The 12,930-nt window shown below is 34.1% G+C and overlaps 1 protein-coding gene across 6 annotated transcripts in view; it reads right to left on the bottom strand.

Annotated features, from left to right (window-relative positions):
* Positions 1-12,930, bottom strand: part of ATM (ATM serine/threonine kinase) — a 125,271-nt gene that overhangs the window by 15,649 nt on the left and 96,692 nt on the right. For all 6 annotated transcript variants that reach the window (XM_039883165.1, XM_039883162.1, XM_039883166.1 and 3 more), the window contains 5 exons: positions 11,281-11,363; positions 10,011-10,151; positions 9,129-9,245; positions 2,315-2,464; positions 211-376 (listed from right to left, as the gene is read on the bottom strand). In XM_039883165.1, coding sequence (XP_039739099.1) covers positions 211-376; positions 2,315-2,464; positions 9,129-9,245; positions 10,011-10,151; positions 11,281-11,363 — 657 coding nt within the window. The remainder of the gene's footprint in view (positions 1-210; positions 377-2,314; positions 2,465-9,128; positions 9,246-10,010; positions 10,152-11,280; positions 11,364-12,930) is intronic.

Below are 12,930 nucleotides of genomic sequence, written 5' to 3'. Positions count from 1 at the left end.
CCAGTCTTATTGCCCTACCTTGGGGTAGGAGAATTCTCTCCTGCAAAAGCTAAGAAGAGCTACAATTAGAAGCTCAGAATCACGATGAACAAGAAATTCAATGATCTAATGATAACATGGTTTGGCAGAAGACCACCATCAACACCATTTTTCCCTTTCAACTGAAAATGTAGGAAGTGCTGAATCTACTAAGATGTGTAAGAAGGTTACCAATAGAAGAAGTAGCCACACTGCGAGTATAGGCCAATCGTTTCTCAAACCAAACAGCTGGATCCAAGAATTTTTCCATGCAGAAGTAACGGAAAACTGGTTGAAAATTCTGGCAAATATCCATGAAGGTTTTATATTTCTCTTCATAAGACTTCTTTTGCACATCCTTTAAATAAATCAAATATAAAATTATTTTCTCAATATTGTGTTGAACTAATTAAGTTTATTAAGAGTTTCTATATGGAAAATAGTATGATACATATAGAAGAAATAAAAAGATAAACACGATTTTATCTTTACCCATAAAAAGTTAACAGTCTGGTCAGGGAAGCAATTAATAACAAGTTATAATCTCTTTTAGAGTTTTCATGTTAATATTAGTGGAAAGAGGTACACCAACAATGACTGTTATTTTTTTTTTTAAGTAAATTCTAATTTGAATGATCCTGTAATCTATGTGGAAATAAACATGAAAATGCCAAAGGCAGCTCCAGATAGTTTTAGGTGGTATCACAGCAATAGGGGTGTGATAGGAAACAGAGAAAAGAAGGAAGAATGGAAGAATCACTGACAGATGGCAAAGTAGCTGACATGTCTCAGATCTGTCCTCTAACATCTTCTCACTATACAGAATAATAACACCTCCTGGAAGCAAAGCTTGTCTACTTCAGTGGGCTCAACTCTCATCTATCAATGTGCTGATGACTTCCAAATCTGTATCTTTGGCCCAGATATCTTTATTAAGTTCCATTGTGATGTGCTTCTCCAACTGCCCCCTCAACATCTTCACTTGGATCTCCTCCAAATTCAAACTAATCTACCTTCTCATCTTTGGCAAACCTCAACCACTTCCTCTATTTTTTGACACTGTAAATAGCCTCTTCATCTACCCCATCACCCCATCCAGAAAACTGGGTGCCACTGATAACACTTTCACCAACCTCACTTCTAATCAGCAACCAAATCCTATCAGTTCTGCTTCTTTAATATTTCTCAAATGTACTCCCTATTCTCCATTCCTATTAGAAATTAATGAAAATTAATTAAAATTAGTTCAGATCCATCTTACACCTCTAGTTGGCTTTCTCAAAAATATAACCCACAGTGCTATCAGTTATTTTTCTAAACTGCAATTCTAATATTAATATTCTTCTCAAGGGTTCCCCATTGCCTATAAAAGTACAAACTTCTTAACATTTCATAAAACAATCCTCCATTTTTTTGACTGACTACTGTTCCAAACCTATCTACTCCTACTCAAAGATCAAGCCTATGCTATCTTTAACTGCCTGTTCATGCCTCTTCACCTCCTTCTGCTAGGCAAACAAATTCATTTACAAAACTCGGATCCAACACCATTTCCTCTGTGAAGCCTCCCTTGAATTTGATTCTCTCCACTCACCTCTCTCCTAGGTAAAACCAACCATTTCCTCCTCTGTGCCTACACTGTACCCTGCTCAGCCTTTCATCACAATGCCTATAGTACTTTACCACACATTTTTAAAACATATAATAGAAAGCACAATAAAAGCACAAGTAAATGGATTTTAGAGTTCGACAGACAAGGTTCAAATCCTTGCTCCACCATTTATTAGTTCATTGACCCTGGGCAAGTGAAATTCTCTAAATTTCTTCTCATCTTACAATGGGTTAAGTATGAAGATGATTAGCAGTAACATTTCTGAAGTCTCAGTATAGTACTTAGTAGAGAGCAAGCATTCAATAAATATTGATTGGGTGAATGTCACACCAATTGGCAAGTGTCTCAAAAGGTCTCTATATTAGTTTCATAGAAAAATTATTTCATAATCTGTTTTTTTGTTAGTATTTTGTTTGTTTTGTTAAGAATTAGCTTACCCCAAACTGGAAGCAAATTACCATACATTGAAAACTGTTAAATTTCTCATTGAATAAGGGTTGACACTACATAGTTTAAAAACCTTCTTTCACTCATACACTTTCATTCTGGTGAGCTCACTTTCTTTTACTTATTACTGTTAATTACCTGATGAAATTAAAACTTTTTATATTCCATCTTTGATAACTGTCAGCTTTAAAGCTATTAAATATCTTGCAATAACTTATACTTTTGAGTGTCACTTACCATCATTTTCTTTTGACATTGATAGGCACTGAAATCCTTTGGCCTGTATCTTTTATGGGCACCATTCTCATTGTTAACAAGAAATTCACCAATAGGGACAGTTCCGGTACACCATTCAAGAACACCACTTCGCTGAGAAAGGGGAACCACCTGAAATTACAGATTAAGTACCTTTTGATTATGGAAGGGCATTAAAGAGCATGTGACAATCATTCAACTATCAGAGTCAGACTGAAGCATTTTTCCAAGTTGTGCATAGGAGACAGAACTCATTGGAAGCAAGCAACCAAAAATACAGTTAAGCTCAGAGTAAGACTTTCTAGGCTGCTGCTTAGATTTCTGAGAACCTGCTCATCTATCTCTCGGTCTCTATGATTCCCTGAGAGGTCAATCCTGTCGATACGCTTCATCATCCGTGATAGAACTGTACTTAGCTTGTTCCATTTGGAAGAGGAATTAACCATGCTTTCTTATATTTTTAATATCAAAGAAATCTGAAGAATTTTACTTTGGAAAATATTGAATGTAATCTCAATTTCAATATACCTTAATAATTGCAAGTATATGTACTTTTACTTGATAGTCTTATTAGCTTCATCAAGAAGAAATGTATTCCTAAACATAAAATCTTTACTGGGAAGATTAAAAATTATGACATACTATAAAGTGTAGAAAACGATATAAACAAACATCCTTTTACCCACTAAACAGCTTTATTGAATCTGAGATTTTCTCATATTTGCTGGGAATGAGAGGACACACCCTTTGTAACCCTCATGCCCCTCTCCAAGATGGCATGCCAGATGCTTCATCAAGATGACTGCTAACCTGTTTATCACGTTCACGTACTTTTGGTATATTTTTATTTCAAAGCTATATAACCATAAATTTTTGTAGGTTTTAAATAAAGAGCATTATACTATATGTATGTGTCCACAATTTGATTTTTTTCCTCACCCAACACTATTTTACTTTTAGCTGTGTTAGCACATTTAAATTATTTATTTTAACAACTGTATAAATATACCACAATTATCTAATTTACCTAATCCACGTATTAATATTTACACTGTTTCCGGATCTGTCTCGAACACTACTGTAATGAACTAGTCTACCAGTGAATATAGTTTAGTTTCTCTACAGTAAATATATAGGAACTGAATAGCTGCATTATAGGGGACGTGCACTGTCAACTTAACTAGATTGCCAAATCACTATCCAAAGTGGTTGTACCAATTTATATACCCACCAGCAGAGTTTATTCCATACTATGTATTCCCAATACATAGTATGTCTTTTAGATTTTCCCAATCTAAGAAGTGTGTAATGGTAACTCACTGTGGTTTTCATTTGTATTTTCCAGATTTCCAGAAAGGTTGATAGGCTTATTAGTTATTTGAATGTTTTCATTTGTATTTTCCAGATTTCCAGAAAGGTTGATAGGCTTATTAGTTATTTGAATGTTTTCTTCTTATGAATTTCCTGTTTGTATTTTTTACCTTTTTTCCTACTGCGTTTTCCTTTTATTACTAGTTTGTAAGAGTTCTTTGTATATTCTGTATATAAATTCATCTTATAAATATTACAATCCTTTGTTATTGTTATTAACATTATTAAATTTGTTTTCTCTGTTGGCCACTTATCTTTATTGTATCTTTAATTCTATAAATTCTTTGTTTTAATGTACTCCAATGTTGAACTGTTTTATGTTTTGTGTCTTAGGAGGCTTTTCATTAATTTTTAACTATATTTGTTGCGAGTCTATTCTGTGTCACACATGATGCCAAGGCACTGAGAAGAGAGAGGCAAACAAGATGAAGACCATATCCTCATAAAGCTTCATTCTAGTGAGGTAATGTAAACACTAATAACACTTAATGATGCCAGATAATAAGTATAATAGAATGAAAAATGTGTTTTAAAAAAAAGAGAAAGTGATGGAGGTAAGAGAAGGCCTCTCTAAGGGGGTGACAATGGAGCACAAATCTGAACGAAGGGAGTAATTCATGCAAAGATTTGAGGGAAGGGCATTCTAAGAAATGGAAAGTAAAAAAGCCCTGAGGTGAAACAAAATTGATGTATCTGAGCTATAACAAGAAGACCCACTGAGTCAAGTAAAGGTGACTCATCCATTACAAGGAGAAAGTGAGAGATAAAGGAAGAGTGGTAGGTCAGGTTGGAGAGAAAACAGCAAAGGGCAAATCACTTTCATTAAGGGATAATATGAAGTCATCTGGGGTTTTGAACAGAAAAGTGACACTCTCTTAGACATTTTTAAAAGAACCGTTTTAACTGTTGAGTAGAACTAGCTTTGGGGAGCCAAGAGCAGGAGTAAGGGTTCATTGGATACCCTAAAAGAGAAATGATTGTCATTTGGAGTAGAGTGATAATGGCAGAGGTGGTAAAAAGAGACTTGACTAAAAGCAGACCAATAAGGACTTGCTGATGGAATCGATGTGAGAATTGAGAGAGAAGTTTAAAATGAAACTCAATATTTGGTAATATTTAGGAATTACTGTTAATTGTTTTAGGAGTGACAACAGTATTATGGTTATTTTTTTAAGAGATGTTATTTATAGAACTACACATTGAAATGTTTGCAGGTGAAATAATATGACATCTTGCTTCAAAGTAATATTGGAGGGAAGGAAATGGGTGGGAATAGAAATGAAACAAACTTGTCCTTGAGTTGATAATTGTTGAAGCTGAGTGATGGGTACAAGGGGGTCTATTATTTAATTCAATCTACTTTTGTATTATGTCTGAAATTTTCCATAGTAATAAATGTAAAAAGAAAATAAGTCCTCCAGGTTTTGGTCTGAGCAGCTAGACGAAGGTGGTGCCATTTGCTGAGATGGGGAAGAGCAGATTATTTTTGGTGTAGGGGTTTTTGGAGGTAAAGGTGATAAATCAAAAGCTTTACTTTAAACCTGTTGAGCTTGAGATATCTCTTAGAGCTCTACATAACTGACTAACTTTATCAGGAACTAGCACTTCCAAAAGGTTGTATCTAAGCTACAAGTTATCTTTTACAGACTAACTAAAGGAAAAATGAGTTTTATTATAAGCAGAGATGTCCAAGGAACAAAAGGACCAGGACTACTGACCCACAATCTACAATGTAAATTTTTCTAATGATTTGCAGGACCTCTTCAGGCTAGGCCTGTTCCTGTGATACTACATACCCTAAGGGCACTGTCTCTAACAATGCACTTAACACTTTTCATTATAATTGTGTTTGTGAGTCTACTTCCCCTTTTAGATTGTGAGCTCCTAAAGACTAAGGCTATGTTTTAGTACTTTCATAACCCCATTATCTAGTATATTACCCAACACAACACTTGCTGTTCAGTTTACTTAGTAAGAATGGAGTTTTGGTAGAGAAAAACTAGGCAAGGCACACTGATTCTGGTTGTTAGTGCTATGATTATCTGCACATACAGTAAGAACTTGGTCTTCCTTCATCTTCATCTGATTCTGACAAGAGATACCTGGTGCACTTCAATACACAAGTCTCTCCTTTTGACACCTGAGATCTGGGTACCAAGAGCTAGATCCAGATAGTCAGTGAACCCTCTTGTTGACACAATGATCACAGAAGGCCTGAATGCCAGAATTGGGAACGACTCCACAGAAGGTCTGAATTAGGTAGACTGCTTCCTACATATAGTACAGTACCTCCAGAAACCTTAACTAAAAAACCCAAGAACTAGCTCAATATATTGATGACATATTTTTACATTCTTGGAACAACCTCAAAATAACAGATCTACTGGCCTAGTCCTGAAATCCTAAGCAATAAAGTCAAACCTAAACTCTCATGCTAAGAGGTTATACTTTAATATTCAGATAGCTGTATAACATTAAATAATGCAATTATTTAATTGGTAAAATAGTTCTGTGCAAAACTTAGATATTAAAAAAGTCATAAGGTAGATGTAGAAGTTTAGTAATTTCTGCCTTCTAACTATTCTAGGTCAAGGACTTCTCTCTTTCATGCTTTAGAGCAATGAACTCTAGAGGCTCAACTGTGTATCTGCGTGGAAACCTTAGCTGCCTTCTGAGAGAATCAGGAGGTACTCCTAACAGCCCACATTTTTTGTGACCTGTTGGAACTCAATTCTTCAGTCATTGTCTTTGTATCTAAAAGCCTAGTATTTAGAGTATAAAAATTTCCTTTCATTTCATATTATAGAATATCTTCCTTTAGTAATCATTAAAGTATCTGCAAGATAGGAGACAGCTATTAGCTCATCAACTCTGTACAACAAGGAAACTAGATCAATAGACAGCAAAGTAACTACACTGGCAGGTCTCAAAGTGTGCACAGCTGCATCAGCATCACTTGGTACCTTGTTAGAAATGCATGTTCTCAAGCCCCATCCTAGAATTAGAAATTCTGAAAATGGGGCTCAGCAATTTGTGTTTTAATAAATCCTCCAAATGATTATGATGCCTGCCAAGTTTGAGTAACACTGATCTAAGTTTAACTTCCGTTTAGCATTCATTGAGGACTAACTAGTTTTTTTTTTAACTGCTAATGGGAAGGATCAATTATATTAGCTAATATCCTATAAAAGTTCATGTAACAAATTTCTCAAAACTTGAAGGCTAAAAGAAAAGTGTGCTTTTCTTAATAATACACTTTCCCACCCCTACCCTAAATGATTTTTATATTTGTTTCAAAATTACTAACAAATGATTTTTATATTTCTATCAAAATTAAGTTCTTTTCAATTACGATAGCCTAACTCAATCAGAATTTTGCAGGGAAGATCTAATCCCCGGCCCTGCTCCCTTATTTGGGATTTTTAGTTTAATAATAACTTTTATGTGCATTGTGAAGAACTTAAAATATATAAAAAAGTAGGTATTATGCATAATCCCATCATACTCAGAGAAGACAGCATTTTTAGGCTTATTCAAGAACTTTTTAAAAGTCATAGTTATATACTGATTTCTTATAAATGTTTACATAAACATCTGTTTTAAGGGTACTTATTCTGTCTTATCTATTCTTAAGCCACAAATCATGCCATTTTCATCACTAAAACTTTGCCATTTGATTAAGTATGACTGGATAAAGCCTATTCTCACCTACTACTTTGATCAAAGACATTTTAGTCTTCCTCATCAATATATTTTTCAAGATAAACTTTTAAATCATTTTTCCAAGTTATAAAAATTTTGATTGGAATTTCATTGTCTATGCATTAATTTGAAATGAGCTGACATTTTTCAATGTCTTCCCATTTAAGATATGGTACCTTTCTCTTACTTTAGTTTTCCTTTACTCTTTCTTGTATATTTTTAAAATATTTTTTCATGTAGTCTATACTTTTTATTACTGTGAAAGGGACTTTTTTCAATTATATTTTTAAACTAGTCTTAGTTGATGGTTAAAATAACTCTAGGTCAAGTGGAGTTAATTGCTAGAGAAAATAAATACTTGTTGGTATGTACCGTTTTGTAGGTTTAAGAAACAGATATGGGACACTATCCTAAGAGTCTTTTAAAGACTACTTCTCTCTTACACAGTGAATTATTCATATACTTTCTTAATTTGTTTATACCATCACAGAAACATGAACAATGAAAAACAAATAAGCCTTACAGCAGTGATAGAAGAATAAAGGGCAAACATGAGATTCAGGCATGAGAAACCAAAAAGGATGGTACCTATGAAAAACAGACCCTTCAAAATGAGGGTTTACTGTTATTTTTTAAAATGTAAACATGCTAAATGACCTTTCAACATAAGGCCCAAAGATGACTAACAAATAGAATAATGTGACTTAAGAACTGTGTTCTCAGAAAACAGCTGGAGGAAATGTAAATCGGTATATTCCGCCATTACTACCAAATTCATTATAGGTGCCCTTATCCTCTGACGCATCAATGCAACTTTTGGAAATCTATCCCACAAATTGATCTGCTGCACATGTGAAATATTATATGTTCAAGGTTATTCATTGTAGCATAGTACTGTATGCAATAGCAAAAGACTACTAATGACCTAAATGCCCAAATTATACTATAAGAACTTTTGTGATAACCACATACATCCACAAAATGCAGCTCTTAAATAAGATCTCTATATTGTTGAGTTAAAAAAGATTTGCATATTGTCTTTTCTCTAAGAAAGGGGGAAATAGGGAAATATATTCATATATTCATTTGCATAATACTGGAAACAAATGCAAATGGTACTTATACGGATAAAGGGTGGGAGATGAGGTTGACAGGGATAAGGGTGACAGAAGCTTTCTCTTTTTATATCTTTTACTATTGTTAGATTTTTCAACCATCCAAACTTATTACCTAGTCAATATATAACAAATTAAAATTTTTTAAAGCCTATTTTATGTGCTATATCTGTACTGAATATTTTCTTCGTAACACCACTTTTATTCTTAAGGGTACTTTTATATGAGAGTAACCGAAATGGACAAAGATAAGGAAAAAATATCTTAGTTGATTACAAGAAACATCTAATTACAATCAACATTAATGAGTACTTTTAAAAACGAAAATAAAAACAATATGGCTAAATCAGAGGTTGGCAATCTATGGCCTTTGGACCAAATCCAGCCCTAGACTGTTTTTTGTACAGCTTGAGAGCTAAGAGTGTTTTTTGGGGATAAAATGGTTATAAAGTAAAAATAAAGACTATGTGACAGAGACCTTATGTGGCCCACAAAGTCTCAAATGATTCCTATCTGGTCCTTCACAGAAAACATTCGCTGACCCCTGGTCTGACTAATGGCATCTTTTACATGTTCTTGGTGAAGCAGTAGAAGTATAAACTAGTTACCTTATATGTGGAGATAGTCAATTTCCTCTTCCTGGTCTCAGTGTTTCTCTGCAGTAATGTATTACACATCTGGAAAACCTGCTGCATGACAGCATCTTGCCTCAGGTCATCACGGCCCTTCAGAATAATCAAAACAGGAAAATTAAGCTCAGGTCACTCTATTATAAAATCACACACAGCCATCTGAGGACTGAGAAAGGGCATTCAGAAATCAATCTGCACATCTGTGCTCCTCTTAAGTTTCCTAAATAATTAAGACCTAGACTATTCTTTAATTTAGAATAAGCTATAACACTGGGTAGTAACACAGAGCAATTTAGAAAAGAAGTTTCCCCTAGCTGCTTTTATAATTAGACTAACTGGAACTCCTCTGAGGACACATGGCAAAATATCTGGGTGGGGCAGCACTGTTGTCTCCCCACTACCCTCCAGCAAGGTCCAAAGAGCTTTTGAGCACAGTAAGGTAAGAATGTTGTTCCTTTCTGGTACATTTAATAGCACTTAGCATTGTGCTAGATTCAGGATATTGAAGCAAAGGCCTTCAACTTGACTACTGAAGACAATAAGCAACCACCACCAAAATACCCTTTCTATAACAAGCCATCTGATTGATTGTTAATCTCACCATGTCTGTACATATTAAAAGTATTCTTTTACTTCAATCAATGGTTATAATGAGGGTCTTTCAGAGACACAAAAAAATAGAGACAAGCACTCTCCTTCTAGAAAATAATGTATTTCAATTCTATAAGTTTTTCTTACTTGTAAGTATTCAGAATAAAAATAAAGACTCAAATGAAGGAAGAAAATACCAACTATAGTTTTTCTTTGACTTTTTTTCATTAACCCTCTAAAAACAACACCATAGAAGGGAAGTCTCACCTTGACAAGCTGTCTCCTTTCCTTGCCATCGGAGCCCAAACAATCTATTATTTTTGGTAAATTTATGCCTCCTGCTAAACGAAATTCTGCTTTAAATGACTGTATAGTCACCAGATTTCCATATTCTCCTGTGGGGTCAACCTAATAAAAAGAATATGGTAACAGATAAGATACACTACTTGCATTTAAAGAAAAATGGATTATCATCAACAATTTTAATATTAAACAGAGGAATGAATGCCAATGTGCTGTTGGTTAAAAATTAGAGCTATAATTTTAATTTTGTTTAAATGAAAGAGAATATTTGACATTGGAAAAGTTTAAGAAAGTGACATAGATAACACAATTTACCTCCCTAAATATCTCTTAATAAAAGGAGGGTATACAAAGTTAGAATAGTATCACTGAAAACTATTGGAAAACCAGGGTTCAGGTCTTAACACTGACTTGTTTGTGTTAAATCATCTGAGAAATAGTGAACTCCTCACAAAAACAGAATAAATTTTATAAATGTGTGGAGAGAAGTTTTCTAGGTTATAACTGCTAAATATGGCATTTTCAGAAAGTATTCAGCTGAATAACATTGCCAGTATAGCTGGAAAGTTATCAGTTAATCCACATAATACAGCTATATTTCAAATCAAATAACTACAGATACTAAGCACTAAACTGCAAACTCAAGAGATTTACAATACAGTTAAAATGATCATTTTTAAACTATAACTTTATTATTACATTTATCCCTGTCTACATGGTACTTCTATCAATAACAGATCATTGTTAAATAGCTAAAAGTATCAGGCATATTAGTCAATTTAATATTGACTAATTGTAATACATACTACATTACTTAATACTATAATACATCATAGTTAAAATATTCTAATGCATACAGAATTTTTAAAACCAATATAAAACAATTAGGATGCTTCTTGCCAAGCTGAAAATTAATCTTGGCATAAACACATGGAATCTTTCCTTCTTCTGCCAATGAAGATAACAGTCTAACGAACTTTCTATATAAGTAAGATGGGAGGTATAATAGTGAAGGCAAAAGAAAAGAAAGCAGGAGAGGCTTTTAAGTATTCTAAGACTTGGGCAAAGGGAATCTAATAAAGAAAAAAAAACTATACGTTGAAACAAATGAAACTGCCAATATTTAACCAATTATGACTGGCCAAAAAAGGCTATTTCAAATGATTTAATTTAGTAAAGAGGAATTTAGTTTAATAAAAAAAAAAAAAAATCGAAACAGTTAATGGTAAATTACCTTAATTTCCATAGTAGGAACAACAACATCTTCTAAATTCTTAAGTTTAGTAATTGGCTGGTCTGCTGGAATATTTATGCCTTCTGCATTTAAAATAAAGAGGTTTTAGTGACAACTGCAAATTGAGGAACAGCACTGAAAGTAACGCACAATTTAGCATATGACACAGATCCCCAACCTGTGGCTGATCTGTGGGTTCAGGCCCTGATTTAGAAAGGAAGACCCAAGGGCTCAGGACACAATGTTGCTCAGGGTCTGAGCATAGCAATGGCTAACAGAGCTCCCAGATGCATATGCAGATTACTGGCACTGGTAATTAGACCACATTCACCTGCAGGGCCAGGGTGCACATCTTAAGGTAATTACACAATAGTTGGCATAGTACATGAATAATGTACTCCTGCCATATAACTATTAAATGTGACTAAAGAACATGACAATATTTTTGCTTGCTTAAGGGGACACAAGGATAAATCTTATTCTTATTTTAAACTAATAAGAATTTAAATGTGAAGACTAATTCTGGATAGAAAAAGGAGCATCATTATTAAAGTATGGGAGGAAAGATTCTAATAAGTATATGCATGTAACCAAGTATTGCAGCAGCTTTAAATATTTGAAGAGACACAGCAAGAAGAGAGACAGATTACATGGAAGACATCCTAACACTCATGGAGAAGTGAAAGGGCTTTCCATTTTTTAAAATATTTATTTAAATTAGTTTCAAGTATACGGTACATTGGTTAGACATCTATATAGTTCATAAAACAATCCTCCCAATTGCTTCCTCCCTCCCCTGGCCCTCCCTCTGCGGTGTTCTCCATCCCCGTGACCAACTATCAACTACAATTTGTCCTTCTTTAACCCTTCGCTCCATTCTCCCAGCCCCACAAACCCCTTCCCCTCTGTCCATCACCAAGTTGTCCACTATATTTGTGAATGTTTTTGATAAGTTTGTTCTTTTTGTTCCTTAGATTCTGCATACAAGTGAAATTATATGCTATTTATCTTTCTCTGATTTATTTCACTAAGCATAATAACCTCTAGGTCCATCCATGTCATTGCAAATGGTAGGATTTCATTTTTTTAATGGCTGAGTAATATTCCATTGTATATATGACCCATAATTTCTTTATCCAGTCGTCTGTTGATAGGCATTTAGGTTGCTGCTATATCTTGGCTATTGTAAATTGTGCTGCCATGAATATTGCAGTGCATAGATCTTTATGAATTATTGTTTTGGTTTTCTTTGGATCAATACCCAGAAGTGCAATTGCTAGGTCAAAGGCATATCCATTTTTAATTTTTTGAGAAACCTTCAGACTTTTCCACAGTGGCTGTACCAATCTGCAATCCCACAAACAATGTATGAGGGTTCCCTTTTCTCGCCAACACTTGTTATTTTTTGATTTACTGATGATAGCCATTCTGACAGGTGTGAGGTGGTATCTCATTGTGGTTTTAATTTGTATATCTCTGTTGTTTAGCAACCTTGAGCATCTCTTCATATGTCTATTAGCCATCTGTATTTCCTCTTTTGAGAAATATCTGTTCAGGTCTTCTGCCCATTTTTAACTAGTTTGTCTTTTTGTTGTTGAGTTGTAGAAGTTCTTTATATATTTTGGATATTAACCCCTTATCAGATGTATT

This window comes from Pteropus medius, unplaced genomic scaffold (assembly GCF_902729225.1).
Source record: "Pteropus medius unplaced genomic scaffold, Ma_sr-lr_union100, whole genome shotgun sequence".
Classification (NCBI taxonomy): Eukaryota; Metazoa; Chordata; class Mammalia; order Chiroptera; family Pteropodidae; genus Pteropus; species Pteropus medius.
The sequence above is the reverse complement of the archived record's forward strand: the minus strand, read 5'-3'. Positions and strand labels throughout refer to the sequence as shown.